The 27,519-nt window shown below is 44.6% G+C and overlaps 1 protein-coding gene and 2 long non-coding RNA genes across 3 annotated transcripts; 1 reads left to right on the top strand and 2 right to left on the bottom strand.

The window, feature by feature from the left end:
* Window positions 1-2,147: 2,147 nt before the first annotated feature.
* LOC146036625 (uncharacterized) lies at window positions 2,148-3,332 on the bottom strand. Its single transcript, XR_014460884.1, has 3 exons — window positions 3,160-3,332; window positions 2,970-3,066; window positions 2,148-2,455 (listed from the first exon to the last, which is right to left on the bottom strand). It is a non-coding gene; the product is annotated as an uncharacterized LOC146036625 (long non-coding RNA).
* Window positions 3,333-5,520: 2,188 nt separating this feature from the next.
* Window positions 5,521-6,600, top strand: LOC146036624 (uncharacterized). The gene is made up of 3 exons (XR_014460883.1): window positions 5,521-5,693; window positions 5,787-5,883; window positions 6,398-6,600. It is a non-coding gene; the product is annotated as an uncharacterized LOC146036624 (long non-coding RNA).
* Window positions 6,601-7,053: 453 nt separating this feature from the next.
* Window positions 7,054-14,333, bottom strand: LOC146036623 (cis-aconitate decarboxylase-like). The gene is made up of 4 exons (XM_083160566.1): window positions 14,243-14,333; window positions 10,484-10,588; window positions 10,192-10,397; window positions 7,054-8,013 (listed from the first exon to the last, which is right to left on the bottom strand). The coding sequence occupies exons 1-4, from the start codon at window positions 14,318-14,320 to the stop codon at window positions 7,092-7,094; spliced, it is 1,311 nt and encodes a 436-aa protein (XP_083016692.1). The 5' UTR covers window positions 14,321-14,333; the 3' UTR covers window positions 7,054-7,091.
* Between the last annotated feature and the right edge of the window lie 13,186 nt (window positions 14,334-27,519).

Here is a 27,519-nt window from a genome sequence, read left to right as displayed (position 1 = left end):
TGGCTTATGCGTCTCCATGGAGACGCATAGCTCAGCCAATCAGGGCTGAGCTATGCGTCTCCATGGAGACGCATCGGCCAATCACGCTCTCAGCCTCTGTAGCGCTGGGACAGCGCGACAGAAGCTGTTAGCTGCATCGGAGGAAGCCGGTTCAGCCCGCTGTCAGTGCGGGCTGTCCGGCTCTGCTGCAGAGAGACCAGCGCTGGATCCTGGATCGGTATGTATAGCGGTGTAAAAGTGAGGTGTGTGTGTGTAATAAAGTTTTACTGCTCTGTGTGTGTGTTTTTTTTAACATTCTTTTTACAGGTGGACTACAAGTCCCAGCGGGCCCATTAATGCCCCGCATGCTGGGACTTGTGGTTCTCCAAGTCCCAGCATGCGGGGGAGGTCTGCTGGCACTTGTAGTTCTTCTGTATCAAGCAATGTTATGTATGGAAGATTTAACACTATCAGGCCGGCGTCCACTGGCCACGGACGCCGGTGACAGCCCCGGGCTTCAGCCCTGGACGGGTGAAGCCTGGGGGGGGGGACCCCTTTATGGGGGGGTCCCCACTCCTCCAGGTACCCCGTCCAAGGCTGACCAGCCACGGTGCTCATGTTTCGGGCGGGGGACCTTATATAAAAAGTGTCCCCCGGCTGTGGCATGACACCGAGTGCTGTTGGAGCCCGGTGCTGGTTTCAAAATACGGGGGACCCCCAGATTTTTTGTCCCCCGTATTTTTGGAACCAGGACCGGTCCAAGAGTCCGGGGCTGGTTTCAGAAATACGGGGGACCCCTATGCTTTTTGTCCCCCGTATTTTTGGAACCAGCCCTGGCTCAATGAGCCCGGGGCTGGTTATGCTCAGGAGGGGGGACCCCACGCAATTTTTTTGGTCAAAAAACACTTTTCCACATTTTTTAACACAGGGCCATGCACAGATCTCTATGATCTGTGCAGGGTTGTGGCCAAATCGCATATCAGAACCTGGTCTGGTTTTTTTGAGATTTTTAGACACATTTTTCAAATTCGCATCTCATTAAATATGCGAATTGTATACTTTTCAATGTGAAAACATCTGGATGCGAGTTCTGGCGAAAACTAAAAATCGCACTTCTAAAAAGTGCGATTTCGCGGCAAAACCGCACTTTTTGCCGATTTTCGCATCTCATTAAATATGCGAATTCGGGAAAAAGTGCGAAAACGCCCGTTTTTGCGATAAAATTCGCCAAAGTCAGATTATCTCATCCCATATAATGTCACCCTATGGGCCTTATTCAAGTTCACTCTTTCTGACAAAAGCCTTCTTAGATGGACAAAACCATGTGCACTGCAGGGGGCAGATGTAAAATGTGCAGAGAGAATTAGATTTGGGTGAGTTATTTTGTTTCTGTGCAGGGTAAATAATGACTGCTTTATTTTTACACTGCAATATAGATCTCACTTTGCAGTAAAACTCCAGCCAAATCTAATTCTCTCTGCACGAGTAACATTTGCCCCACCTGCAGTACACATGGTTTTGTCCATCTAATAAGGATTTTGTCAGAAAGAGTGAACTAGAATAACCCCCTTAGTTCCCTACCAGCAGGAACTCACAATTTTTCAAATACCCACAAAAGTGTCTTTCAGCGCCCTATGTACAGTATGTGATGTCCATAAAAGATATATCAATTAAAATATGAAATAATGATACGCTTGTAGCTTCTTGTTTTCTGGAACAGTTTTCTGCTTATTTTGAAATATTTTGATCAATACCCTTTGATCAGGTTATGCAGACATCATACAAGTCAAATACTTCAAAAGCATGGGTTAGTGCCCCACGCTTATATATGAAACAGTAGGACCTAGTAGTATGACTTAATGCTCAATATTTATTTATATATGAGCATAGTACAGTACAGTTGATCGGCAGAGGGAAGTGGTCTGCCACATATGCACAGGAATGTCGCTGTACCTTTTACTACTATGACAATACTAGTAAGCCCGCTTGAAGCAAATGCTTTGAAAGCTAGTCTGCTACCTTGTGATTACTTCTGTGTTTGTGCATGTTTCAGAGAGAAAGAGATGCATCATTGGCAGTGTTTCAGAGACACACAAACGGACACTAGACATATATATATATATATATATATATATATATATATATATATATGACAAAGAGGTGCCCGATACCGCGCACTACGGTTTTGTTGCAGCAACTCTGAGGATCCCCTGTTAGGCGGGACCCAGGTAGGTTTAGAGATGAAAAAGGAAATAAGAGTTCAGAGTGCGCTACCAGAAATTACACAGTTTTTTTAAAACACAATATGATTTAATATAAAAGCCTTATAGGCAATACATAAAAGTGCAGAAATACAACAGCTTTTTTATTTCAGCAAGTTTCTGTTATTCACTTGGTGAAGCAGGCCCAACGCGTTTCGTCATGGAAATGACTTCATCAGGGGCTTATATGTAACATTTTTGATAACCAAATGGCACTGTAAATTCAATACAGATAAAAAATTGTAAATAAAAAATTTCATTTGTACATTTAGAATAAAGAGACATTTTTTGGTGATGAAGGATATAGAACGGAGAGGAGGATGAGGGAGAGAAATCGAAAAAAGGAATGATATATATATACAATATACAAAACGTGATTGATTTATACATGATTTCATTACTAATTACATGGTTTAAGGTTCGTGAAAAGTTGTGATTCAATTCTGTGATAAACTAATACATACATTTAATAATGTTAAGCTTACCAGGGGATCGTGCTGATCCTAATTCATATGGTTATATATAATACCAATGTGATTCAGTGATGAACATATACATACAATTGATGAATATTTACAGAGGGATCTTCCTGATCCTGATGTATGTGATTAAATACATACAACAACAATATTAAGAATTAATATTAAACAATTATAAATCTCGTGTTTAGATGAGTGAATACCCCACCCTGGTGAAGAAGAAAAATATAAAATAATTGTATATATATACCTTTGTACAACTTCAATTATCATATACACTGGTCGATTTGTGTGATATACACTGGTCGAGTTGTGTCAATAATACAGTATCGAAAAAGAAACAACATCTGGAGGAGAGATATAGTAATAGAATGAATGTTCTAAAATATGGAGTAACCAAAATATCTTCTTGTGGAGAACTGCTGGTTTTATCTACTTACAGAAGCTTGTTTGTACCCGTGATCTAGGGAAGGAGCAACGGCCAGTTCTTTTTAAGGGCCTGATATGCGGGGGTTAATAACCACAGAATAAAGCCTCAAAGTAATTCCTTTGTGACAAAATGGTCCCATCTAAAAATGAGTCAAAATGTGGACAATTGACTTAAATGTACATACATAAGATACTTATATGGCAGTGATTGAAAAACCAAAGATAAGGATAACCACTTACATGTGTTAGGGCTACCGGGTGTGCACTCTCTGGAATCCAAAAGCTGAATGGATACCAGTGTGTTCTGGTGGATATATATAGGGATTTCAGGAGTGACATCACTTCCTGTATGGATTTGATTACTCTTAGACTTTAATGCTTAAATAAGCTTCTCCAGCTTATATTTGGATGACCAAATGTTATTCAATTCTTTAGGTATGATGTCCTTAAACTATGGACATAGCACTAAGCTTTAATATTGCTTTCCTAAGCTTGTAAAACCTTAATTAGGTGGTGGTACTTGAAATTTTGCCCTTACTTAGCACTGCTGAAGTGGTCCTACCTTTAATAGCTTCCCCGTTTTTGGTGAAACAAAATCACTAGGCAGAAATGGCCACGGTGATCCTTATTAGAAATGATTCACCTCTCTCCGCTTTCTGCTGGGGATTAGATGAGGGGACATTGAATTATTACTTATCCTATATAAATAGAGGGGACATTGAATTATTACTTATCCTATATAAACACCTTGTGTACTGCGCTCTCTGCTGGGGGTTAGATATAGAACATTGAATTAGATATGGAACATTGAATTTTATGCACCATATATGAAAATTAATTTTATATTTCTCTTAATATACATGGAGAATTAATGGATAGCTGGGTTTAATACATATATATATAATATACATGTAAAAACATTTCAATCATCCATTTTCTACTGGCTTTTAATAAGACCTAATTAACATATTTTAGCTAATATTGGGCGGTTATTATATGAAAAGGAGGAGGAAAGTATGGTGCCAGCATGGATACATCACCAAAGTTACCTCATTCCTTCTTATGTTTGCCTAAATGGTGGCAAAAAAGTGTAAACAACGGTTTAGACCTACTAAATATATTTAAATAAGAATTAGTCCGCATTATATTTGTCTCAATTAAATGGAATTTAAATATAAATCCTCCTCTATAATGAGGGGTGTGTTAAACCCATATACATAGAGAGGTCTGAAATTGGGATGGAACCCCACTCCAGTTTGTTCAATCACTATCATATTTACATCGAGGTCTTCAGGGTGCAACACTACATTCATGGAAACACAAAGAGAATTTTCAAGAATCCAGATGGTGTGACCAAAAAAGTGGGAGATAGATTTTTATATAGAAGGGTTTTGAGAAAAAGGGGGAGAAGATAAGATCAGCAGGTATGGTACTATTTAGAGGAAAGCCACTATGTCAACTCCTTCGTTTAAGCCCTTCGGGCTCAGTGTATCCAGAGTGTATATCCAAAAACTCTCCTTTTTTATTAGTTCTTGGTCCCTGTTGCCCCCTCTTGGGTTGACGGGGACACGCTCAATGATGGTAAAGCTGAAGTTTTCTTTGGTCACCATGGAGTTGTGTTTCTCCAAGTAATGTTTTGGCAGGCTGTGGACTTTTACTTTGTTACGAATATTCCTCATGTGTTCCTGCACACGTATTTTCGCTTGCCTTATAGTTTTGCCTATATAGATCAAATTGCAACTGCAGGTGATTTTATATACTATATGATCTGAATTGCAAGTGACGGCTTCAGTGATTTTGTATTCTCTACCGTTTTTAAAGGTGTGCTGGAACTGTGATTTTTCCATGAAGGGGCAGCAGATGCATTTGTTGCACGGTAAGATTCCCGGTTTTTTACTCAGAAAATGATGAGTACCCTTACTGAGGGCTGAGGTTGTTGGTTTTAATCTGCTGGGTGCTAAAATGGATTTTAGATTTTTCGCCCGACGATATACAAGGTTCGGTTTAGGGGGAAGATGTTGTCCCAACACCGGATCTCGCAATAGTGTAGTCCAGTGCTTTTCAAGGATTTTTCTGATTTGATTGTTCTCACAGTTAAACTGTGTTATAAAAGGTCTACACTTGAATTCCTTTTTTTGTTTAGTAGTTTCAAGTAATAGGTCATCTCTTTTCTGAGAAAAAGCTCTCTGCCTAGCAGTCTCAACAAATGTCGCTTTGTAGCCTCTTTCAATAAAGCGATCAAAAAGTAACTGGGATTGAAGCCAGAATTCGCTGTCGTTATTACAGTTTCTTCTCACCCGTCTAGCCCTAACACATGTAAGTGGTTATCCTTATCTTTGGTTTTTCAATCACTGCCATATAAGTATCTTATGTATGTACATTTAAGTCAATTGTCCACATTTTGACTCATTTTTAGATGGGACCATTTTGTCACAAAGGAATTACTTTGAGGCTTTATTCTGTGGTTATTAACCCCCGCATATCAGGCCCTTAAAAAGAACTGGCCGTTGCTCCTTCCCTAGATCACGGGTACAAACAAGCTTCTGTAAGTAGATAAAACCAGCAGTTCTCCACAAGAAGATATTTTGGTTACTCCATATTTTAGAACATTCATTCTATTACTATATCTCTCCTCCAGATGTTGTTTCTTTTTCGATACTGTATTATTGACACAACTCGACCAGTGTATATCACACAAATCGACCAGTGTATATGATAATTGAAGTTGTACAAAGGTATATATATACAATTATTTTATATTTTTCTTCTTCACCAGGGTGGGGTATTCACTCATCTAAACACGAGATTTATAATTGTTTAATATTAATTCTTAATATTGTTGTTGTATGTATTTAATCACATACATCAGGATCAGGAAGATCCCTCTGTAAATATTCATCAATTGTATGTATATGTTCATCACTGAATCACATTGGTATTATATATAACCATATGAATTAGGATCAGCACGATCCCCTGGTAAACTTAACATTATTAAATGTATGTATTAGTTTATCACAGAATTGAATCACAACTTTTCACGAACCTTAAACCATGTAATTAGTAATGAAATCATGTATAAATCAATCACGTTTTGTATATTGTATATATATATCATTCCTTTTTTCGATTTCTCTCCCTCATCCTCCTCTCCGTTCTATATCCTTCATCACCAAAAAATGTCTCTTTATTCTAAATGTACAAATGAAATTTTTTATTTACAATTTTTTATCTGTATTGAATTTACAGTGCCATTTGGTTATCAAAAATGTTACATATAAGCCCCTGATGAAGTCATTTCCATGACGAAACGCGTTGGGCCTGCTTCACCAAGTGAATAACAGAAACTTGCTGAAATAAAAAAGCTGTTGTATTTCTGCACTTTTATGTATTGCCTATAAGGCTTTTATATTAAATCATATTGTGTTTTAAAAAAACTGTGTAATTTCTGGTAGCGCACTCTGAACTCTTATTTCCTTTTTCATATATATATATATATATATATATATATATATATATATATATATATATATATATATATATATATATATATATATATACTGGTAGACATTTACCATCAAATGTAGACCCCCAATCTCATTAATATGCCAAGAAGATGTGGCATCTGTGGACCTAGTAATACGTTGCCTAGCTAAGTTGCTATAACCTCACCAGACACATTGGTCTGCTATAAATCAGAGATGTGGGGGTGATGATGCCAGCCTTCAAAGATGTAGCAAAGCAACAAAGATGCAATTTCATTATATAACTATTTTCAGTTTTTGACAGGTGTGTTACACATTGTAGCTATTTTAACAGTTTAATGTTTCATAAATGCAACAAGAAAAATAGATATAAATACTAATACATTAATTAATAAATACCATCCTAAAGTCCGGCTTTAGAATTGCTGTAAACAGAGAAAGAGTAAATCTTATATGAGTTACTGAAGTAGCAATGGCAGTAGGGAGCTGTCTCTGACACTCTCTAGATTGTCTACTATCTGTATTACACCTTGCACCTGGTCTTCCTGCAGGACATGTCTGGCATTGGAGGAGAATTTCTTCAGCAGTGATTCTCTGCTCAGCGGTTTTCTCCAATGTCCATAAAAAGTGTCACATTTCGTGGTCACCAGATCCCCATTTCTCAGCAGCAGAGCCACCTCTGCATACATCTTGTCAAAGTTGGCTTCATTATCTTGAGGATGTTCCACCACCACTTTGCTCAGGAGATTCTGGAGTTCTTTACGAAACATGGTGTCTTCATGGAAGGAACGGACATTCACTTCCCCATCCAGGAGTGCGGTGCAGGCATTGAACTGGAAAGAGTGGCGGGCCTGGTGCTCTGAGTCTGGATAGGGCCTGTTAATGTATTTGGATACTGGGACTCTAAGAACTATAGACTGAATAGCGGATGGGTCAAATGAGCCATATTGTTGGACAAATCTATTCCTAACTGAGACGGCAGCATCAGCGATCCAGTGCATTCCTAGATGTGCAGGAAATGACTTGAATGCAATGTCTTGCTTCTCAAGGAGAAATTCATACTGATTACCTGGTGGAGATAATGGCTTAGGCTGGTAATCGCCATAAAATGCACTAAACCCAGCGCAGCCGGGCACATCATCCAGTATGAGAGTATTGGCCTCCATTCCCTTAGCAGCCAGGATAGCAGCTTCCAGACCTAACCTTGTGGCATTGCCAATATGCAGGGGCTTGGCCAGGGTGGCAGCATTTGCCATAGGAGCACCAGCGAGTGAGGCTGCTATCGCCAGGGCATGAGTGCATTGATCTTTGTCCAATGAGAGAAGTTTTGCTGATGCTGCTGCACTTCCCATGGTGCCAACCACGGATGGTGGATGAAATCTGTATTGAGGAAATATACGTTATTTATTTGTATGACAATAACATATACACGTTATCTGGTATAATAATAATAACAACAACATTTACTGGTAAAATAAAAAACATTTACAGTATTTGTTAATAAGATGATCATGCCGTATAGTTCCATATCCAGCTAAAATATCATTTTCTTTAGCACAATGCCTGTTTTTCCCATTATTGGTTATATATAAACCCTCCCTCCCGGCAGCCTAATCCTAACCTTCCCTCAGGTAGCCTCACCCCATACCTCCCAACATGTGAAGGACAGGTAGTTGGATCCTGTGCGAGGCCATGCCCCCATTTTAGTCGATGTGGGGACATGGCCTGCTCTGTGAGACCCTGGCCATGCCTCCAGCCACTCTGTATCCGGGAATAGATGCTGTGTGCAATAGGGAATAGATGCATTTGCACAGTTTCTATTCACCGAAGAGCAGTGCAGAGCACACGGGACCGTCCCAAAAAAACAGGGCATTCCAGCGTAAATCGGGACAGTTACGAGGTATGTTACCCTAGGTACCCTATTCCTCCAACCTCCTGGCCTAAAGCTAACCCTCCCACATACTTATGTTCGGGATGGCAACAGTCGGGATTCCAGCACCGATATTATGACTGCTGCCAACCCATCCACCGGGATGATAAAGTTAGGCGCTTAGAAGGGGAGACTAGGGCCCTTATTCTGATTGACGCGGACTTTACCGCATTCTTACGGATCGCGTCTTTTCGGCGTCTGCGCATGCGTGGAGAACGCAACGCGCATGTGCCACGCCTTGACTCCGTACCAGTTCGGCCAAATCCCGTACAAAACTGTTCCCCGCAATCAGTCGGGAAATATGGGCGTATTATGGGCGTCATGCGGAATGTCACATGGGCGTAGTTTAAAAGTGGGCAAAACGGGGCGGAAACATGGGCGGACACGGGGGAGTACACTTATGTTGGGGGGCGTACATTCGGATACCACTCCGAATGCACGCGATCAAAAGGGGAAGAAATGTGCGGTGTCCACAAGTGTACTATTGCTTTGCGGACACCACTCGTTCATGCGGTAGGCGAACGTACGCCTAATGACTACAAGCATTAACACCTGAACCCAATAGAATCGACTCCTTTACTCATTACTCACTAATAGGACGCTTGTCAGTGCTTTAATTGAAACCATTGCACTTCAATTGCTGTAAGGGTTAATGTGTGCAATGCATGTGTTAGGCATGCTTGTAAGGATATATTGGCATCTAATTGATTCCAATTCCAAATAAGAAGTTTTTTATGAGGATAGGTAATTGAATAAGTGGGTCTTGTGATGTATTGCAGAAGATACATAATAGTGGGTTGTTTGGCGTAAATACTCCGCTTACGTGCGGTAGCACCGCTTGGCTCCCGTTCGGATGCGGTATTCCCGAGCATACTCTGTAATACTCTGTAATACCGTGCAGAATCTGAGTGTTTCTCCCGCACACGCATGGTTTGTATGTCGTCCGTAAACACGCCCTGTTCTTAAAGAGTGAGTCCGTCCGAATGCGGAGGACACGTGGGCGTTTCTACGGACGATGGCCGCATGCGGCAAAACACCGTAGCGTGCGGACCGCTCCGTAAGAATGCGGGAATATCTGCACCGATCAGAATAAGGGCCATGGTGTAGGATGTGGGGCAGGGATTTAGATTCAGGTGACATGGTATGGGGGTTAGGGTAGGCACTACCGGGAAGTGTTAAGCTGGGCACACACCGCGCCCTCCGTTATAGTTAACTATATTGGTGGTGCCAAAGGAGAATGACATAGTGCCAACACACTGACCGTTTTCCGTCAAGGATGTCACCCACCCCATGTACTGCACATGCATTTTCTGATGACATTGAGCATACATCATTAACGACATTGGGGGTAAGCCCTTATTGTGCTTATCGTTAATGATGTATCACCCACTGTGTTCCCTTCTATAGGCTGCAGGAGGGAGGCTTAGGATAAAATGTGGAGATGGAGGTTGGAGGACAGTTAAGTAGACTTGCAAGAACCCTGGTAATGTCAGTGTTTGTATGTCGATTGTTCGCATCCCCCACTTCCTTCATCCGGATGTATACACATGCACACACACAAACACAGACACACACAAACATAATTAATTTGTTGAATATTTCATTAACAATAGGGACTAACTACTCACTTTTTGGGAATGCTCTTTGCTTCGCTGGAGAAACCCATAAGTCTTCCTTGTATTTCAATCCCCACATTGAAAGCTGTCAGCAGTTCCTCACCACTGATCTTTCTGCCTTGTGCAAGTATCTGTGACAGTGCCAGGATGGCAGGAAGCACGGCACCAGAAGGGTGTGTGGCAGGGTGCCACGTGTCATCAAAGTCCATGGAGTGAGCCTAAGGTGAATGTGAGACGATTAGATTCACTGTGCAGCTTTAGAATCATTACGGTATTACTCTTATTTATAGTAAAGGCTACTTACAGCTACTCCATTGGCATACGCAGCCAGGGTTGGGGAGAGCTTTAAACCTTTTTGCCCATAGACAGAACAAAGGGCAGAATTTCCAGATGTTGAAGAATACAGGTCCTGAAACAAGAAAACAATATGATGTTAATCTTTAAAACATTTGTTAAAAGCCTGTATAAGAAGAATAGATTTGGGTCTTATGGTTTACAAACTTGCCGACCTTAGTGTTTCTGAATTAGTAGTAGTAGTAGTAGTACGTTTATTTATAAGGCGCCGCAAAGTGTCCGCAGCGCCGTACATAGCAAACAAAAAAACAAATTACAAGGTAACGTACAGGGTGTGTTGAAAGATACAGTATAAATAGGGGTATAGCTGGTCGAACTAAAATCAGCATCAGTTCAGAAGTAGGTGGCAAAATTGTCAAGGAAACTGAAGATGAAGTAGAGGAAGGGAAGAACAGGACAGGTGAGGTAATGAGGTAGGGTGAGTACGTGAGGAAGGAGGGCCCTGCTCATAAGAGTTAACATACTAAAAATAGGTGGGTGGACGAACGAAATACAATAGGATAAGTAGGAACGGAGGGGAACGGAGGCAGGATAGGAGGATCAAAAGAGGTTAGGAGGAGGGATAGGCTAGTCGAAAAAAGTGGGTTTTGAGGGAGCGCTTGAAGGAGGTAAGGGAATCAGATAGCCTGATGGGTGGCGGGAGGTTGTTCCAGTGCAGGGGGGCAGCACGAGAGAAATCTTGGACACGGGAGTGGGAGGAGGTAATTAGGTGAGAGGTCAGTCGGCGGTCAGCGATGGAGCGAAGAGGACGGGAGGGAGTGTGGATAGAGATCAGTGAAGAGAGGTAGGGAGCTGTGGAGGAGGAGAGAGCCTTGTAGGTGGTGGTGAGGAGTTTAAAGAGAACTCTGAAAGGAATGGGGAGCCAGTGAAGAGATAAACAGAGGGGGGAGGCGGAGGTAGAGCGGCGGGAGAGGAAGATGAGCCTAGCAGCAGTGTTAAGAATGGATTGGAGAGGTGCGAGGCGGGTGAGAGGTAGCCCAGAGAGAAGGATGTTGCAGTAGTCAAGGCGGGAGATGACAAGAGAGTGAATGAGAATTTTGGTCGCGTCAGTGGAGAGGAATGGTCTGATGCGTGAGATGTTGCGTAGGTGAAAGCGGCAAGACTGTGAGAGAGCACGAATGTGGGGGGTGAAAGAGAGGGAGGAGTCAATGATGACACCGAGGCAGCGCGTTTGGTCGGTGGAGGTGATCTCGGTTTCACCAATGCTGATGGAGATAGTGGGAGAAGAGGGGATGTTCGGGGGATGGAAGATTAGAAGTTCAGTTTTAGCCATGTTTAGTTTCAGGAAGCGTTGGGTCATCCAGGCTGAGATGGCCGTGAGGCATTCGGAGACCTTGGACAGGAGTGATGGGGATAAGTCGGGGGAGGAGAGATAGATTAGGGTATCATCAGCATAAAGGTGGTAATGAAAACCATAGGAGCTGATGAGGGTGCCCAGAGAGAATTATTGTATAACTATAATTTGAGGCAGTGTTCTCTTACATTTTGGGGTATGGTGACCTTGCATAAGGATCGCACCAACGTAACAGTTAAACGCTCACTGAGTGATATTTCACATATATTTTCTATTATACTTAATAATATACTATATTGTATTTATCTCTCACCACAATGGAATCCAGTAACGGTGTAGTCAGTGCCGTCTTTCCCATTGGGCACGATGGGCAGTTGCCCGGGGGCCCTAGGACCTAGGGGCCCCCGGCCCAGCCCAATGGGAAAGATGGTGGCCGGGGTCCGGGAATCCGCTCACCCTCGCTGGGGGATCCGGGCAGGGGGATCAGGGCGGTGGCGGTAGCTAGAAGCCTGATTCGGCGAAGCTCTATTTGCCGGCGGGGCGGGAAGCGCTGTTGCATTTGAATAGACTGGCCGGACGCTGATTGGCTGAATTCAGAAAATCAGCATCCGGCCAGTCTTTGAAAAGGCAACAGCGCTTCCCACCCCGCCGGTAAATAGCGCTTCACCTCCTAGCTAGCAGTGAATTTAATTTAGGGGGTCCGGGTTCTGATCACCCTCACTGGGTGATCCGGCAGGGGGATCAGGGCATCGGTGGCGGTAGCTAGGAGCCCGAAGCGGCGAAGCGCTATTTGCCGGCAGGGGGGGCGAGAAGCGCTGCTACATTTAAAATGACTGGCTGAATGCTGATTGGCTGAATTAAGCCAATCAGCATCCGGCCAGTCTTTTCAAATTCAACAGCGCTTCCCGCCCCCGCCGACAAATAGTGCTTCGCCGCTTCGGGCTTCTAGCTACCGCCACCGCCGCCCTGATCCCCTTCCCCAGCGAGGATGGTCGGATCCCCGCCACCCGGCCACCATCTTTCCCATTAGCGCTATTTGCCGGTGGGGCGGGAAGCGCTGCTGCATTTGAAAAGACTGGCGGAACGCTGATTGGCTGAATTCAGCCAATCAGCGTCTGGCCAGTCTTTTCAAATGCAACAGCGCTTCCCGCCCCGCCAGTTAATAGCGCTTTGCCACTTCAGGGCAGGCTCCTAGCTACCGCCGCTGCCCGGATCCCCCAGCGAAGATGATCGGATCCCCGGCCGCCGGAAGCTGACTGGCTGCCGCACAGAGCCAGAGAGGTGAGGGTTGGGGAGGTGACTGTGGGCTCCTGGGCAAAATAATTTGGGGGGGGGGGGTCCAGTGAACTAGGTTGCCCAGGGGCCCTTCCTAATGTTAAGACGGCCCTGGGTGTAGTTGTTTTATAATAGCATTTGCAAATTGTCCATATGAACGGATGACATTGTATCTTAGGGAGCTCTCCCTTCTGACTGTACGAATATTCTTATGATATTTTCACTGTGACTTAGGGCCTTATTCTAGTTCACTCTTTCTGACAAAATCCTTCTTAAATGGACAAAACCATGTGCACTGCAGGGGGGCAGATGTTACTTGTGCAGAGAGAATTAGATTTGGGTGGGGTTTTATTTCAAAGTGAGATCTATATTGCAGAGTAAAAGTAAAGCAGTCAGTATTTACCCTGAACAGAAACAAAATATCTCAATCAAATCTAATTCTCTCTGCTCAAGTTACATCTGCCTCCCCTGCAGTGCACATGGTTTTGTCCATCTAAGAAGGAATTTGTCAGAAACAGTGAACTAGAATAACCCCGTTAGTGACACGTAGGCAGGGCAGCCGAGAGTAATGCCGGGCCCCGGTAAAAATTTTGAGGCGTAGCCTAAGTGTGGGAGGTGTGGGCACCTCCCGCACTTAGGCCACGCCCCCAAAATGTTTAAAGAAGGGTGAAAGAAAACTCTAAAAACTGTAATCTCAGCAGCAGCACACACCTACAGCATGTGCTGTGCTGACAGAAGGCTCAGCATGACCTCTCACGCTGTCAGTGAGACTCTCATGCTGAGCCTGCTGTCAGCACAGCACATGCTGTACAAGTGTGTGCTACTGTTGCTACCCGGGCCCGGGTAATTTGTACCCGCTCCCCCCCTCTCTCGGCTGCCCTGCACGTAGGTGATCACCAGTTATAGAATTTATTTCTCAATTTGATTAATCTTTCTAATTCTCTCCCTAACCTCTCATATAAGGGTTAATAATTGTGTACAATATTAAATTTACATATCTATTTGATCCATTACCTATTACATTATACTTTCATACAGTATTCAGATTAGAGTTTTTATCTTTCAGTCCATAGTTCTGTAACCATATCCTCATAACTCAAATGATGACATACACTATCACAGATCATCCCCATGTATTACCTGGCAGTATTTCACCACGATATTGAAGACATGAGTTGTGCTGCCGACCAGTCCGACCCCAATGCTGTCCAGGATCATGCGCTTGCTTCTGTGCCGCACAATAGTAGACAGGTGATCCGGACGGATCTCATGGATGAATGAGGCAAAAGTGTTGGTGACGGATTCATCTAACTGGTTTCCCACAGCCACTGATAAGAGACACAGCACATTAACATTTCTTCTAACTTTCCTGATTTACATTTCTTTTTTCAATTCAAATGGGGCCATTTTTAATCTTATGAAACTTTCAAAATAGTATTTACCCTGTTTTATTAAATACTAGAACTTTTTACTAATTATACACTAGGGTAACAGCTCAAAGGTTAATGTCTCATTGGCACCATAACTATGTTACAAATATTGTATTGATAACATGATTGCACCAATTTAATTTCCAAAAAATAATAATGATAATGAAGTGGATAGTGAAGATATTTACCTTTCTCTGACAACTTGTGAATTTGCCTTGATAGTTGATGAAGGCTCTTTGTGTTCTAAGAATGATAAAAAAAATATTGAATATACAGTATATTCGTTATATATTGTAGCATACATGTTAATGCCATGTGATGGTAACATCTGTAGTTTAAATACTATGTGAATATAATATACTTTAATGTACTCTATGTGCTGTGAAATCCACAGAGAGCTCTATTTTATCAATGCACACTCTTATCCTGGTCACTGTAACCATGTCCTATGACACTTTATCATGTTGTGCTGCTTGTTACATCCAACATGAACATTTACGCAATTAGTTCTAATTGTACAATTAGTACTCATTAGGCAAAATGCTGTAGTTAGCAGCATAATGAATCATATGAATAATAATATAGGTATTATAACTAAGTTGACGTTTTGTTCCATGTTATTTATATAGATATTTGAAGCTTTGTACAGTATCTTTACATTAGGTATTACACATCTCCTTGGCAACATTATAAACTATAATAGATTGTGTATAATTATCTTATATATTTTTACTGTTTTTTTTACGGAGAGTATTTATCAGAGATTGTAGAGAGATAAAATTGTTACATATAAAGTACTAACCAATAAGACCTTAACTGTCATTTTTTAAACACGTCTCATAACATGTAAGGCAGAAGGCACATTTTTTCTCTCACCAAGTAATTACCCCCTTAAAATAGCATTTTCTCTTATTTTATTTATTTTATATACAAGGAATCCCTATTACAAATGCTTTTCTACTTTCAATGCCTTCCTATTTTCAGTGGTTCCAGTGACATATCTGTTCCTAACCTTGTGTACAGCACTTGCTACAGCTTACGCACCCACAAACACCTTTATACAAGTTTATGCATTGTTCAAACTTAACTAACCAATGCTAAGCTGCTGTTGTTACACCAGTGATGGCCCACAGCCTACTGTAATTGGTAACAGAATACTGTATATGGCATTGGGTCATATTGGGAAGTTTGGTATACATGTCAATATTTTATATAAGCAAATGTAATATTTTTATATGACAGATACTATAGATACAATAATAAACCATAGAATATAAATACAATAATATTAACATACAAAATAATGGTGACATTACAATTATCTTCAAGTTGGTTAGTAGTGTAGGTCTATTTACAAAAGGTTTTTAGTATATTTGATCAATTTGAAATATGGAATACTGGGGCAGATGTATTAAGCCTTAACAAGAGATAGATGCAGGGGTGATAAAGAGAGATAAATGTCCAGCCAATCAGCTCCTTACTGACTTTTTTCAAACACAGCCTGTAACATGGCAGTAAGGAGCTAATTGGCTCGACGTTTATCTCTCTTTATCACCCTTGCCTTTATCTCTTGTGAAGGGTTAACACATCTGCCCCAAGGCATCTTATATTGTATAACATTTTTCCAAAATGCGTAAAATATCTACATTTACATTGAAAGAGTACTTACTTTAGCAGCTGTAGAAAGCATCTTGAATTAAGGTTTGTTTTATAATGTGAACTGCTTCTTCTGATGGCTAATTCTATGTTGGTTGAGGGGATGTCTACAGTATGTGCACATCCAAATCTTTGTATCCTTATATCATGGTGCTGTGTGTGGGCGTTACACAAACAGATTACACCTGGGAAACAGGTTCAGCTATAGTGCTGGGAACTGTTCCAGGAAGTACTGTAAAGAGCAGAAACTTCCCAGGATGCCACTATAAACAAGTCATCCCTGTAAAGGCCCCCTTACACTTGTCCAACTTATTGTCCAAAGAGTTGGACCTGATTGACTTGAGATGTATCCTATGTGCAGGAAACTCAATCTCTTTCAGTCTCTTGGTTATACCCAATGGCATGGGATTGTGCATTGGGTCCTACACATCAGGCACATCAGATTTTGTCAGATAAATTAACCCAATCCACCTGAAATGAGTCAAATCTGACAAAAGTGTAAAGACCCCCATACATTAGGCCGACTTGTCCTTAGGACAAGTCGGACCCAATTCGCCTGTGAGCCGCCTGGCAGCTCCCCGGGAGGCTCACATACAATTTGGCACTTGATGAGCCAATTCACATGTGATAAATCGCTTATTATTGCGATGGTACTTGTTTCCTAGAACGGCACCCACGATATTGATCTTAGGCATCGCAAGGAAAAAAATTGCGTCGGTCGCATCGCATGCGGCCAAAAAATTGCATGCAATGCGACCGACGCGATTACCACGATTTTACATAGGGAACAATATTAAATGGCCCACAGACCCCAAATAGCCACCCTGAAGTGTGAAATGGCCCCCCAATTGTTAACGCCACCCCACGATCAACATCAACCTGAAGCGTGGCGAGTGCAGCGAAAAGGTCCTCCGAGTATTTCATACCCCCACTATGCACGTCGGCGTGGAGTTGAGAATAGAAAGTGTGGCGAGCACAGCGAGTCACCGGGCCCGAAGCGTGGCGAGCGCAGCGAGCCCCGCGAGGGGCCGCGTATACCTTCACAGCTATACGCGTCCCCTCGCGGGCTTCACAGGTATCCGCGTCCGCTCGCCACGCTTCGGGCTCAGTGGCTCGCTGCGCTCTCCACACTTTCTATTCTCAACTCCACGCCGACGTGGATAGTGGGGGTATGAAAAGGTCGGAGGACGCCTACCGCCACCCCTCGCGGGCTCGCTGCGCTTGCCACGCTTCGGGTTGACGTTGATCGTGGGGTGGCGTTAACAATTGGGGGGGCCATTTCACACTTCAGGGTCTGTGGGCCATTTAACATTGTTCCCTATGTGAAAACGGGTCAATTGGGCCATTTAACATTGTTCCCTATGTAAAATCGGTAATCGCGTCGGTCGCATCGCATGCGTTTTTTTGGCCGCATGCGATGCGACCGACGCGATTTACATTTTACCATGCATTTCTATGTAAAATCGCGGACATCGCATCGGTCGCATCGCATGCCATTATAATGGCATGCGATGTACATGTGATGCCCGCGATGGGCGTCGTTCTAGGAAACAAGTACCATCGCGATTTATCACATGTAACGGGGAGCTGCAGCGGGTGGTGGGGAGCATGGGGTGGGCGGTGATACTCATCAGTGGGACGCCGGAGCGGACAGCGGGTCCAGACGCTTTAACTAACTTGTGGCGGCGGCAAATGGTGACCTGGCCGGGCGGTGTGATCACAGACATCAGCAGTGGGGACGGGCAGTGCAGTGGCGGGTATTAGATTTTTAAAATACCTGTCAAATGACTGGCCGTTCTCTGATTAGCTGAGAGCTCTCAGCCAATCAGAGAATGGCCAGTCAATCTAATACCTGCCAGTCCGCTACTGCACTGCCTGTCCCGCAGCGCTGCTGATCACACCGCCCGGCCAGGTCAGCACTTGCCGGCGCCGCCAGCTATTTAAAGCGTCAGAACCCGCTGCCCGTTCCGGCGTCCCCCTTATGAGCTCTGCTGATCCCACTGCTCCCCCGGTCAGTCTGGAGGTCGGACGTGATCTTATGTGCTGACCTCCCTGATCCGATCCGATGCACACGGGACCACGCATCGGATCAGATGTCACACATCTGCGATTTTGGGACGATTTCACCAAAATCGCATAGCGTATGGGGGCTTTAAGGAGCCCTTATGGGTGGTGTAATACCTAAGCATTTTATTAGCAATTAGTTTCTATGTCATATAAAGTGATGATATGATACTGTAACAATGTTGATCTATCTTTATGTATTTTATCTTCCTGGTCAGAACTGAAAGGTTAATAATAACAAAACCTGACAACTTTTCACTGTATAAATCAAATTCAAAACATAGAAAAGTAAAGTGTTAGCCACAAAATTCGAACAAACTCTTATTGCCACATTCAAATATATTTTATATTTTATGATGTCATTTCTTACTCATTTTCATTTAGCCATCGGCTTAGTTTAGCTACAGGTGTTTCTAATTGCTGATAATATTTCCTGATATATTGGGGGTAATTCAGTCCTGATTGCACGGCGAATGTTCTACGGCCAGCAATCAGGTAGCTATAGTTAATTCCCATCATGCAAATTCATATGTACGCCGTGCGAGTGGTTGTGCACACCTAGCAAAGATTTTGTTGCCGTGTGAAAATCTATTTGTAAGACGCTCATCGTCTAAAGGTTTTTTACTGGTCACCGCTCATCGCAGGATCAGAGCAGCCATAGACTTACTCGGTGGCTGCGATGAAATCAGCCTGATCATGGCTGGAGCTGATGTCACACACCCTCCTATATTAGGCTTTGGCACGTCTGTGTTTTCACTGACACGCCCAGCATTTTTCACTAAACTGACGGTAATTACCCACAGACACCTACTTCCTGTCATTCTCCTTGCGAACGGCTTGTGAAGAAGAAATGTAGCAGCCTGTCATCGCAGCATGACATTGAGCGCGCCTATTGCAGCCCATACGCACGCACAGTTAATTTGCAGCTGTGCCATCAGGTCGGGATTACCCCCAATATGTTGTTCATAATATAAAAGTAACCTACGCAATGTCTTGCACCATGTACTATATTTCGGTGGGTTTTTGTTTTAGGGAGCACTCCCCACTGGGCCAGTTTTTTGGGGGAGCACTCCCTAAAAAAAAAACACCACTGTGCCGCTGAGCACTACATCAGCAGCTGCTCGGCCCTGTCCCTGGCAACCCAGCTGTGTGTGGCGTGACGTAACAAGGTCACAGGTACACATCAAAAGTGATCCCAGCACTATAAACTGTATATATATATATATATATATATATATATATACAGGGCCGGCGCCACCACTAGGCAGCCTTAGGCATTTGCCTAGGGCGCTGGCCGCTGGAGGGCGGCAGTTTGGAGCTTGTCCGCGCCGCATCACCCGCCAAGCCTCCCCCCCCTGGAAAGTCACAGCGCCGCCGGACACCCCCCCTCTCCTCCCGGCAGAGTTGCGGCAGGCAGCGCCGCATCGCACGGCAAGCCCCCCCCCCCGGAACGTCACAGCGCTGGACCCATCCTCTCCCCTCCCTGGGGAGAGTCGCGGCCGCGCATAGCAAGCCCCCGCGAAGGTCACTGCGCCATGCGCCGCATCACTGGACCTGGCAGCGTGGCCCCCTGGAGCGGGTAAGTGTTAGAGCACCGGGGCGCCCACCCCCTCCCCGGCTGGGGCGCTGTATATATATATATATATCCTGCCTTCCTGATAACCTCAAGATCACGCAGAAAGGTGTCAGCGCCAGGAATCCCTGAAGATTTTAACTAGATGAACACAGAAAATTCCTTCTTTTCTTTTGCATTAAATTCTGCCCATGGGGCAAAGCTGACACAGTATCATGATGTCATGTCCAGTCCAGCAATAGCTGTAATTACTGTAAGTGACTTTATGGAGACTGTCTATACTCATTAGCACCACCAAAAACATGACTGTATGTAAATGCTTCTAGATATACAAAGAGAAACCACTCAGCTATTGTAAAGGTCCAGTTTCTACTGCATCACTGAATAAAAGAAAAGATCATCAGTGTTTTCAGCAATGCTGGTAAGGTGCATGTGCACTGCATCTATTTACCTCACTGGGGCCCTTATTCTGGTTGGTGCGGTAATATCCACGTGCGTTCAGGCCGCCGATGTTTTGTGTCTGCGCATGTGCAGAGGCGTCTCTGCGTATGTGCGAACGGAACGCACGTCCAAATTTCGCATGAAATGTGTACACTACGAACAGGGGGTGGAGAGGGGCGTGAAGGGCTATTTGGGCTCATTACCATATGCATACGCCCCATATGCAAACGCTGGGCGTACGTATGGTAATGCGGCCGTGACGCACGTGTAGGGGGCGGACATATGACATCGCCGGATGTCAGCTGCCCACCCAGATCCCTGCTTTTGCACGGAAAAATGTCCGTGTGGTCTGAGGTTGCGGGAGCTGGTGGAGCACTCGGTCCTCCATTCGATGGTCTGCAGCCATCGAATGATGGGGGAGGTTCCCTTAGATGGAGGAGGCGTATTCCGTGAAAAATACACGTGCGGTCCGTTCGGCCAGCTTCTTACCGCGTACGGATGGAGTTGGCGATCCGTATGGAAGGCGGGGTTTCGCACGCACGGTCCTGGCCGCATATTCGGATCCGGCCGCACCGATCAGAATAAGGGCCTCGGTGACAGGATGCACTCCCAGCTAAACACCACCCCCCTTCCCCCCTGGGACACTTGGGAGGTATGAGTATATGTGATGTGTTTTAGTGGAAGTTGAATAGGCAGAAGCCATAACATTTATAGAAGGCTATAAAGAAATTATCTTGGAAAAAGTGCTACGGTATAATAGCAGGTTAATAGCAGGTGTACACAGGGGTGTGGTACGAAGCTCCAACGGGGGGATCCCGACGGTCAGTATCCCGATGTCGGAATCCCTACTGCGGGTGCTCCAACAGGGGGGGCGAGCGCAAAGATGCAGACCCCCACAAGGGAGAATAGCACCTTTGAGTCTGGATCCCCCCTGTCGGAGCACCAGCAGTCGGGATTCTGACATCCGGATACTGACTTCGGGATCCCCCCTGTCAGAGCGTCCAGGGCCGCCGACAGGGGAGTGCCAGGGGTACAGCTGTCCTGGGCCCCGGCCTCTAGAGGGAAAGTATAGGAAAGCCCACTGCAGTAACAGCACACTGACAGAGAAGTCACAAAGGTAACATATGCTTTCTAGACATAGATTCCTGGCAACCAGTGAATGAAGAAAGACCTAAGGGTATAGTTTTCAGTAAACAGTCACTAGGGAGGGAAAGCGGAACTACTGTAATTACATTATGGAGTGGGCTATTATAAATACCTAAAATTAATATGTACATAAACTGGAAGATAGAAGACATGAAGGGGGAAATTTACTAAGAATACGAATACAAACAATTGTATTTGTATTCTTGCTACGAATGAATACAACTGCATACCTCGTATGCAAAGTCGTGTTCCGGAGGGGGATTTATAAAGCAGTCAAATACGACTGCTTTGTAACCCTCCGATGTCGTATTCATTTGTATTAGCTGGCCGTATATACGGCCGCTAATACAAATTCCTACAGGCAGTCTGCACTGATCAGTAAGATCCGTGCAGGCTTTAGTGTAAAAAAAAAAATAGAAATAAAAATAAATACATCGGCGTGGGGTCCCCCCCCACAGCTGTAACCAGCACCAGGCTGAAAGAGCCGGGGCCGGTATATAAAAATCAGGGAACCCGACAAACTTTTAACAACCAGCCCCAGGCTCCAGGTCCGGGGCTGGTTCCCAAAATATGGGGACAACATGAGTAGGTGTCCCCCGTATTTTAAGAACCAGCCCCAGGCACAACCAGCCAGCAGGGTAATGCCGCAGCCGGGGACACTTATTATATAAGTTCCCGCGGCCAAAGCATTAACCCCCTGACCTTTCAGCCTGGCCAGGGGTCCTGGGGGAGTGGGGACCCCCCCAATAAAGGGGACCCCCCCCTCCAGAACTTACCTGACCAGGCTGAAGCCTGATGCTGTCCCCGGTGGCCCTGTGCGGTGGCCACCGGGCTGATAAAATGGTGTAAAAAAAGATTAAAAACTATTGTCCTATACCGTGGAAAAAACTATTGTTTTTTCCTGTGGAACTATGAGTCCCAGCAAGCCTCCCCCGCATGCTGGGACTTGGAGGACCACAAGTCCCAGCATGCGGGGCATTAAAGGGCCCGCTGGGTTTTGTAGTTCCACAGTACAAGAAATAGTTAAATTAACACACTGACAAGCCAGAAAAATAAAAGTTTAATACATACATTACACAAACACACTGATACTTATCTATCTTGAGCCCGTCGGTAGGTCCCTGGGTCCGGTCCGGTGGTTGGGTTCCGGGGCTGGTCCGGGTCCGGGGCTGCAGGGCTAAAGAGTCCAGGATCCAGGATCCTTTGTAATCCAAAGGGGTACCTGTGGAAGGAAATCCTACTCACCTGGTCCTCTGGCGACCTTCCCGGCATCTTCTGTTCAAGTCGCGCTGCTCCCGGCTGCTGGTACCCGCTCCGCTCGGACACTGGAGACTGAGACGCAGAGATATTCATATTTCCCCGCCTCTACTCAGAATGATTTCTATTGGCCGCCTGGCGGCCAATCAGGAGCCGAGAAAGTCTGACAGTTAACAGTCAAACACAACATTTGAGAATCTTTTTATAGTAAATTATTCTTTAATGTGACTATGAATCTGTGTCATAGTTTTAATACTTGTACTGTATCTTGTACTGATATAGCGCTAGGGACCCCCAATATACAGAGAAGCCTTGACGTGGCTTGGGGCCATATCATACACCTGCGCAGGTATATGTAACCAATATCTCTGAATTCTATTATCATGTAGTGTTCGAGATTGGTTACTAATACCACTCAGTGAGCTGGGGAACTATGTCTTCTTTTACTCACTCAGTATTAACCCCTTCCTTGCATGCCCCTGAGTTGTATTACTGAACTAATTGAGCATCTACCACTATCCATATGTCTATTACAGATTTGTACGTTTAACCCTTTGAGTGCCAACTTTGCTGTGATCGATCCTCAAAATATCCACTCAAAATGGCAGCGACAGTGACTGTTCTTTTAGTATAAATAAATACAAATACAGCCCAGTCACTTATCTGAAGTTTACTTAAATATTGCACCCAAAAAAAGTCACTGTAAGCTGCACTGGCATTTTAAACGGATATTTTGAGGATCTCTCACAGCAACGTTGGCACTCAAAGGGTTAATACTGTACAAAATGATTTCATGTAAACCCCAATTTTTATTCTATTCTGGATGCTGCTTCTACAACTCCTGCTCAGGTTTTAGACAAACAGGTAGAGGTTCTTAAGAGGAGCAAGATTTATCTCAGAGACAGACTGCTCAATAAGGAAATGGCAAAATTAATCCATTATATTCTGGAACCCAACGTTCATTGTTACTGACTGCTTTTCAGGGGATTGTAGGAAGCTGAAAACTATATTTCAAACTAACACTAGGTACGCCCAATGGGCCTTATTCAGAGACAAATGTGTTTGGAAAATGGGCAAAACCATGTGCACTGCAGGTGGGGCAGATGTAACATGTATAGGGGGAGATTCTCTAAAACTCTCCAACCCCCTTCACCGCCCATCACAATTATAATTATCGCATATGTTCTAACATATGTGATAATTATAGCAAAGGACAGCTCTTGCGTTAAGAGCTGTCCTTTGCGTTGAGAGTCCCCGGGTCCCAGCAGGTCCCGGCGGCTCCCCCCTCCCTCCCACACCCGGCACTGCTGCTGCTGCTGTGCCGGGCTCTCCTCCTCCCTGCACCCGGAAGAGGATCAGTGCAGGGAGGAGGTCACAGGTCCGGGCAGCACAGCTCTGTGCTGCCCGGACACAGGTGAGGGGGCATGGGGCGATGCGGGGCGGCGGGGGTCCGTGCGGGGTGGCGGTGGGTTCACGTTAGAAGCCCATTGGCTTCTATGGGGCATCACCAGATTTTTCTGGCGATGCCCCCCCCCCGCCACGGTAACCCGGCGGGGGATGCTTAGAGCATCCCGAAATGCGGTAAAAACCCAGATAACGGGGTTATACCGCATTTTTACCTTAGAGAATCTCCCCCATAGAGAGTTAAATTTAGGTGGGGTATGCTGAAACTGAAATCCAAATCTAACTCTCTCTATACATGTTACATCTGCCCCACCTGCAGTGCACATGGTTTTGCCCATTTTCCAAACAAATTTGTACTGAGCTCAGATCTGAATAAGGCCCAATGCAATATATTGGCTGATCTTGCAAAACATACTTACTAATCCACTAATTTCATTGTTTGATGAATTGGGTGGGCACATTGTCCCATCAGAAGTGCAGCATATTAGTAAATAGCTGACCCGCCCGGCGTTGCCCGGGAAATCCTTGGGGTTTCTTTATTTCCAAAATTGCTGAAAAATGTCATCTTATGCTAGGTACACACCAGGACGACTAGGGCCCGATCAGCACAATCTAGATCCAATTCCGATCAATCGGATGTAGATTGTGTGCTGATTGGGCCCTTTTCTGACCTGGTGTGGAGCGATTCCGATCCGATGCGCGGTCCCGCGGGTCGGTCGGTCGTTATTGAGATCCTACCTGCTGCAGGTAGGATCTCAATGACGACCATAGAACCGGGTGCGGGTCGCCATCGGATCGGACCCGCTCACGGTGCACATCGTGAGCGGGTCGTGCCCTCCCGCGTCATCGTGAGCGGGTCGGACGAGACACTGACGACCCGCTCACGATGTGCATCGTGAGCGGGTCGTCCTGGTGTGTACCCCGCATAACAGTATGCTGTGACAAAGACCTAAGATTGTAATTTGTTATAGATTCCACCATAATGTTAGAATGTGTTTGCATTGATACTTAATGATGGCAATGAATTTAGGTGTGGTGTTGTTTGAAACACAACGCTCCTGAGTTGAAAACTTGTATGTGTTGATGAATTCCACATCCACTCCTGAGATTTAGCACCTACTGTATGACATATCCTCCAACATCTGAGGGTCAGAAATCGGTACAAAATCAGAAAGGGACATGTCCACACCTCAATTTCTATACTTTCAATGGTACAGTTTCTAGGGTGTTTAATTACAGGCGCTGAGTGCGTGGGGTCCGGGGTGGGCGTTACTTACCGCGCCATAATTAATAAAAAATTCACTGCTCCCTGCCACTGCCACTCCCCTCACCGAACCTGCCTGCAGCAGTCTCTGAGGTCTGGGGATCTGTAAAGCACATGCACCGAGCATATCTATCAATCAGTGGGGCAGCCCCTGAGTGTGGAAGCAGGTCCGCGGGCCTAGCCACATGATGTCATGATGCGACGCACACTATCCGCACCACTGTAATGCACCACTGGGAATGGGTGCAATGTGCCAAATTCTTCCCTACACCCGCCGGGCCAATCCACTGATCCAGCCATCACAATCATCAATGGATGCATTGATAAGGTTTGGAGTTTAAGAAGTTGAAGAATAAGACTGAGAAAAAGAATTGGCATGTTACAAAGTGTGGTTAAGTAAAACAAGACATTTTTTCCCTCAACACACTGAGCAATGCTAGTAACCAATCTAGAACACTACATGATAATAGAATTCAGAGATATTGGTTACATATACCTGCGCAGGTTGTATGATAAGCCCCCAAGCCGCGTCAAGGCTTCTCTGTATATTGGGGGTCCCTAGCGCTATATCTAGGTGCAGGGTGCGGCACCCCAAAAAACTATCATAAGCTGGGAAGCCCAGCGCGGCATGCCAGTGATATACTAAGTGTTAATAATTAGTGATAGGAAGCCGAAGCTATATAAAAGGAGAGAGATAAATTAATGCAATTAAAATAGGATAGAGATAGTGTTAGTGTTAGTGAGGGAAAAGTGTTAATAGAATGTAAGGGCATGCCGCACTAAAGTCACCCAGCCCATCCAGTCCAGGAGCACCGCACCCCACACCACCGTTACCCTAAATTGGGTCTACAATTAACCAGCAAGGAGCCACATGATAATGGCTCCTTACTTGATATATCCAAACTAAGAGCTACCTACCTTGGAGCAACCCCAAACTACTCCATGTGGCATATCAGGACCCACATCTCCTCCTAATATGGGCTCCCTTCTGCCTCTAACAACATACATACAGATAGTGGTAGAAGCTCAATTAGTTCAGTAGCATTTCCCAGGTGCATGAGGGAGGGGTTAAATACTGGTTAAGTAAAACAAGACATTTTTTCCCTCAACACACTGAGCAATGCTAGTAACCAATCTAGAACACTACATGATAATAGAATTCAGAGATATTGGTTACATATACCTGCGCAGGTTGTATGATAAGCCCCCAAGCCGCGTCAAGGCTTCTCTGTATATTGGGGGTCCCTAGCGCTATATCTAGGTGCAGGGTGCGGCACCCCAAAAAACTATCATAAGCTGGGAAGCCCAGCGCGGCATGCCAGTGATATACTAAGTGTTAATAATTAGTGATAGGAAGCCGAAGCTATATAAAAGGAGAGAGATAAATTAATGCAATTAAAATAGGATAGAGATAGTGTTAGTGAGGGAAAAGTGTTAATAGAATGTAAGGGCATGCCGCACTAAAGTCACCCAGCCCATCCAGTCCAGGAGCACCGCACCCCACACCACCGTTACCCTAAATTGGGTCTACGATTAACCAGCAAGGAGCCACATGATAATGGCTCCTTACTTGATATATCCAAACTAAGAGCTACCTACCTTGGAGCAACCCCAAACTACTCCATGTGGCATATCAGGACCCACATCTCCTCCTAATATGGGCTCCCTTCTGCCTCTAACAACATACATACAGATAGTGGTAGATGCTCAATTAGTTCAGTAGCATTTCCCAGGTGCATGAGGGAGGGGTTAAATACTGGTTAAGTAAAACAAGAAATTTTTTCCCTCAACACACTGAGCAATGCTAGTAACCTATCTAGAACACTACATGATAATAGAATTCAGAGATATTGGTTACATATACCTGCGCAGGTTGTATGATAAGCCCCCAAGCCGCGTCAAGGCTTCTCTGTATATTGGGGGTCCCTAGCGCTATATCTAGGTGCAGGGTGCGGCACCCCAAAAAACTATCATAAGCTGGGAAGCCCAGCGCGGCATGCCAGTGATATACTAATAGGCTTGGGGGCTTATCATACAACCTGCGCAGGTATATGTAACCAATATCTCTGAATTCTATTATCATGTAGTGTTCTAGATTGGTTACTAGCATTGCTCAGTGTGTTGAGGGAAAAAATGTCTTGTTTTACTTAACCAGTATTTAACCCCTCCCTCATGCACCTGG

Source organism: Crinia signifera, chromosome 9 (genome assembly GCF_055691185.1).
Source record: "Crinia signifera chromosome 9, ASM5569118v1, whole genome shotgun sequence".
Taxonomy (NCBI): Eukaryota; Metazoa; Chordata; class Amphibia; order Anura; family Myobatrachidae; genus Crinia; species Crinia signifera.
This window is presented reverse-complemented; position numbering and strand designations above follow the sequence as displayed.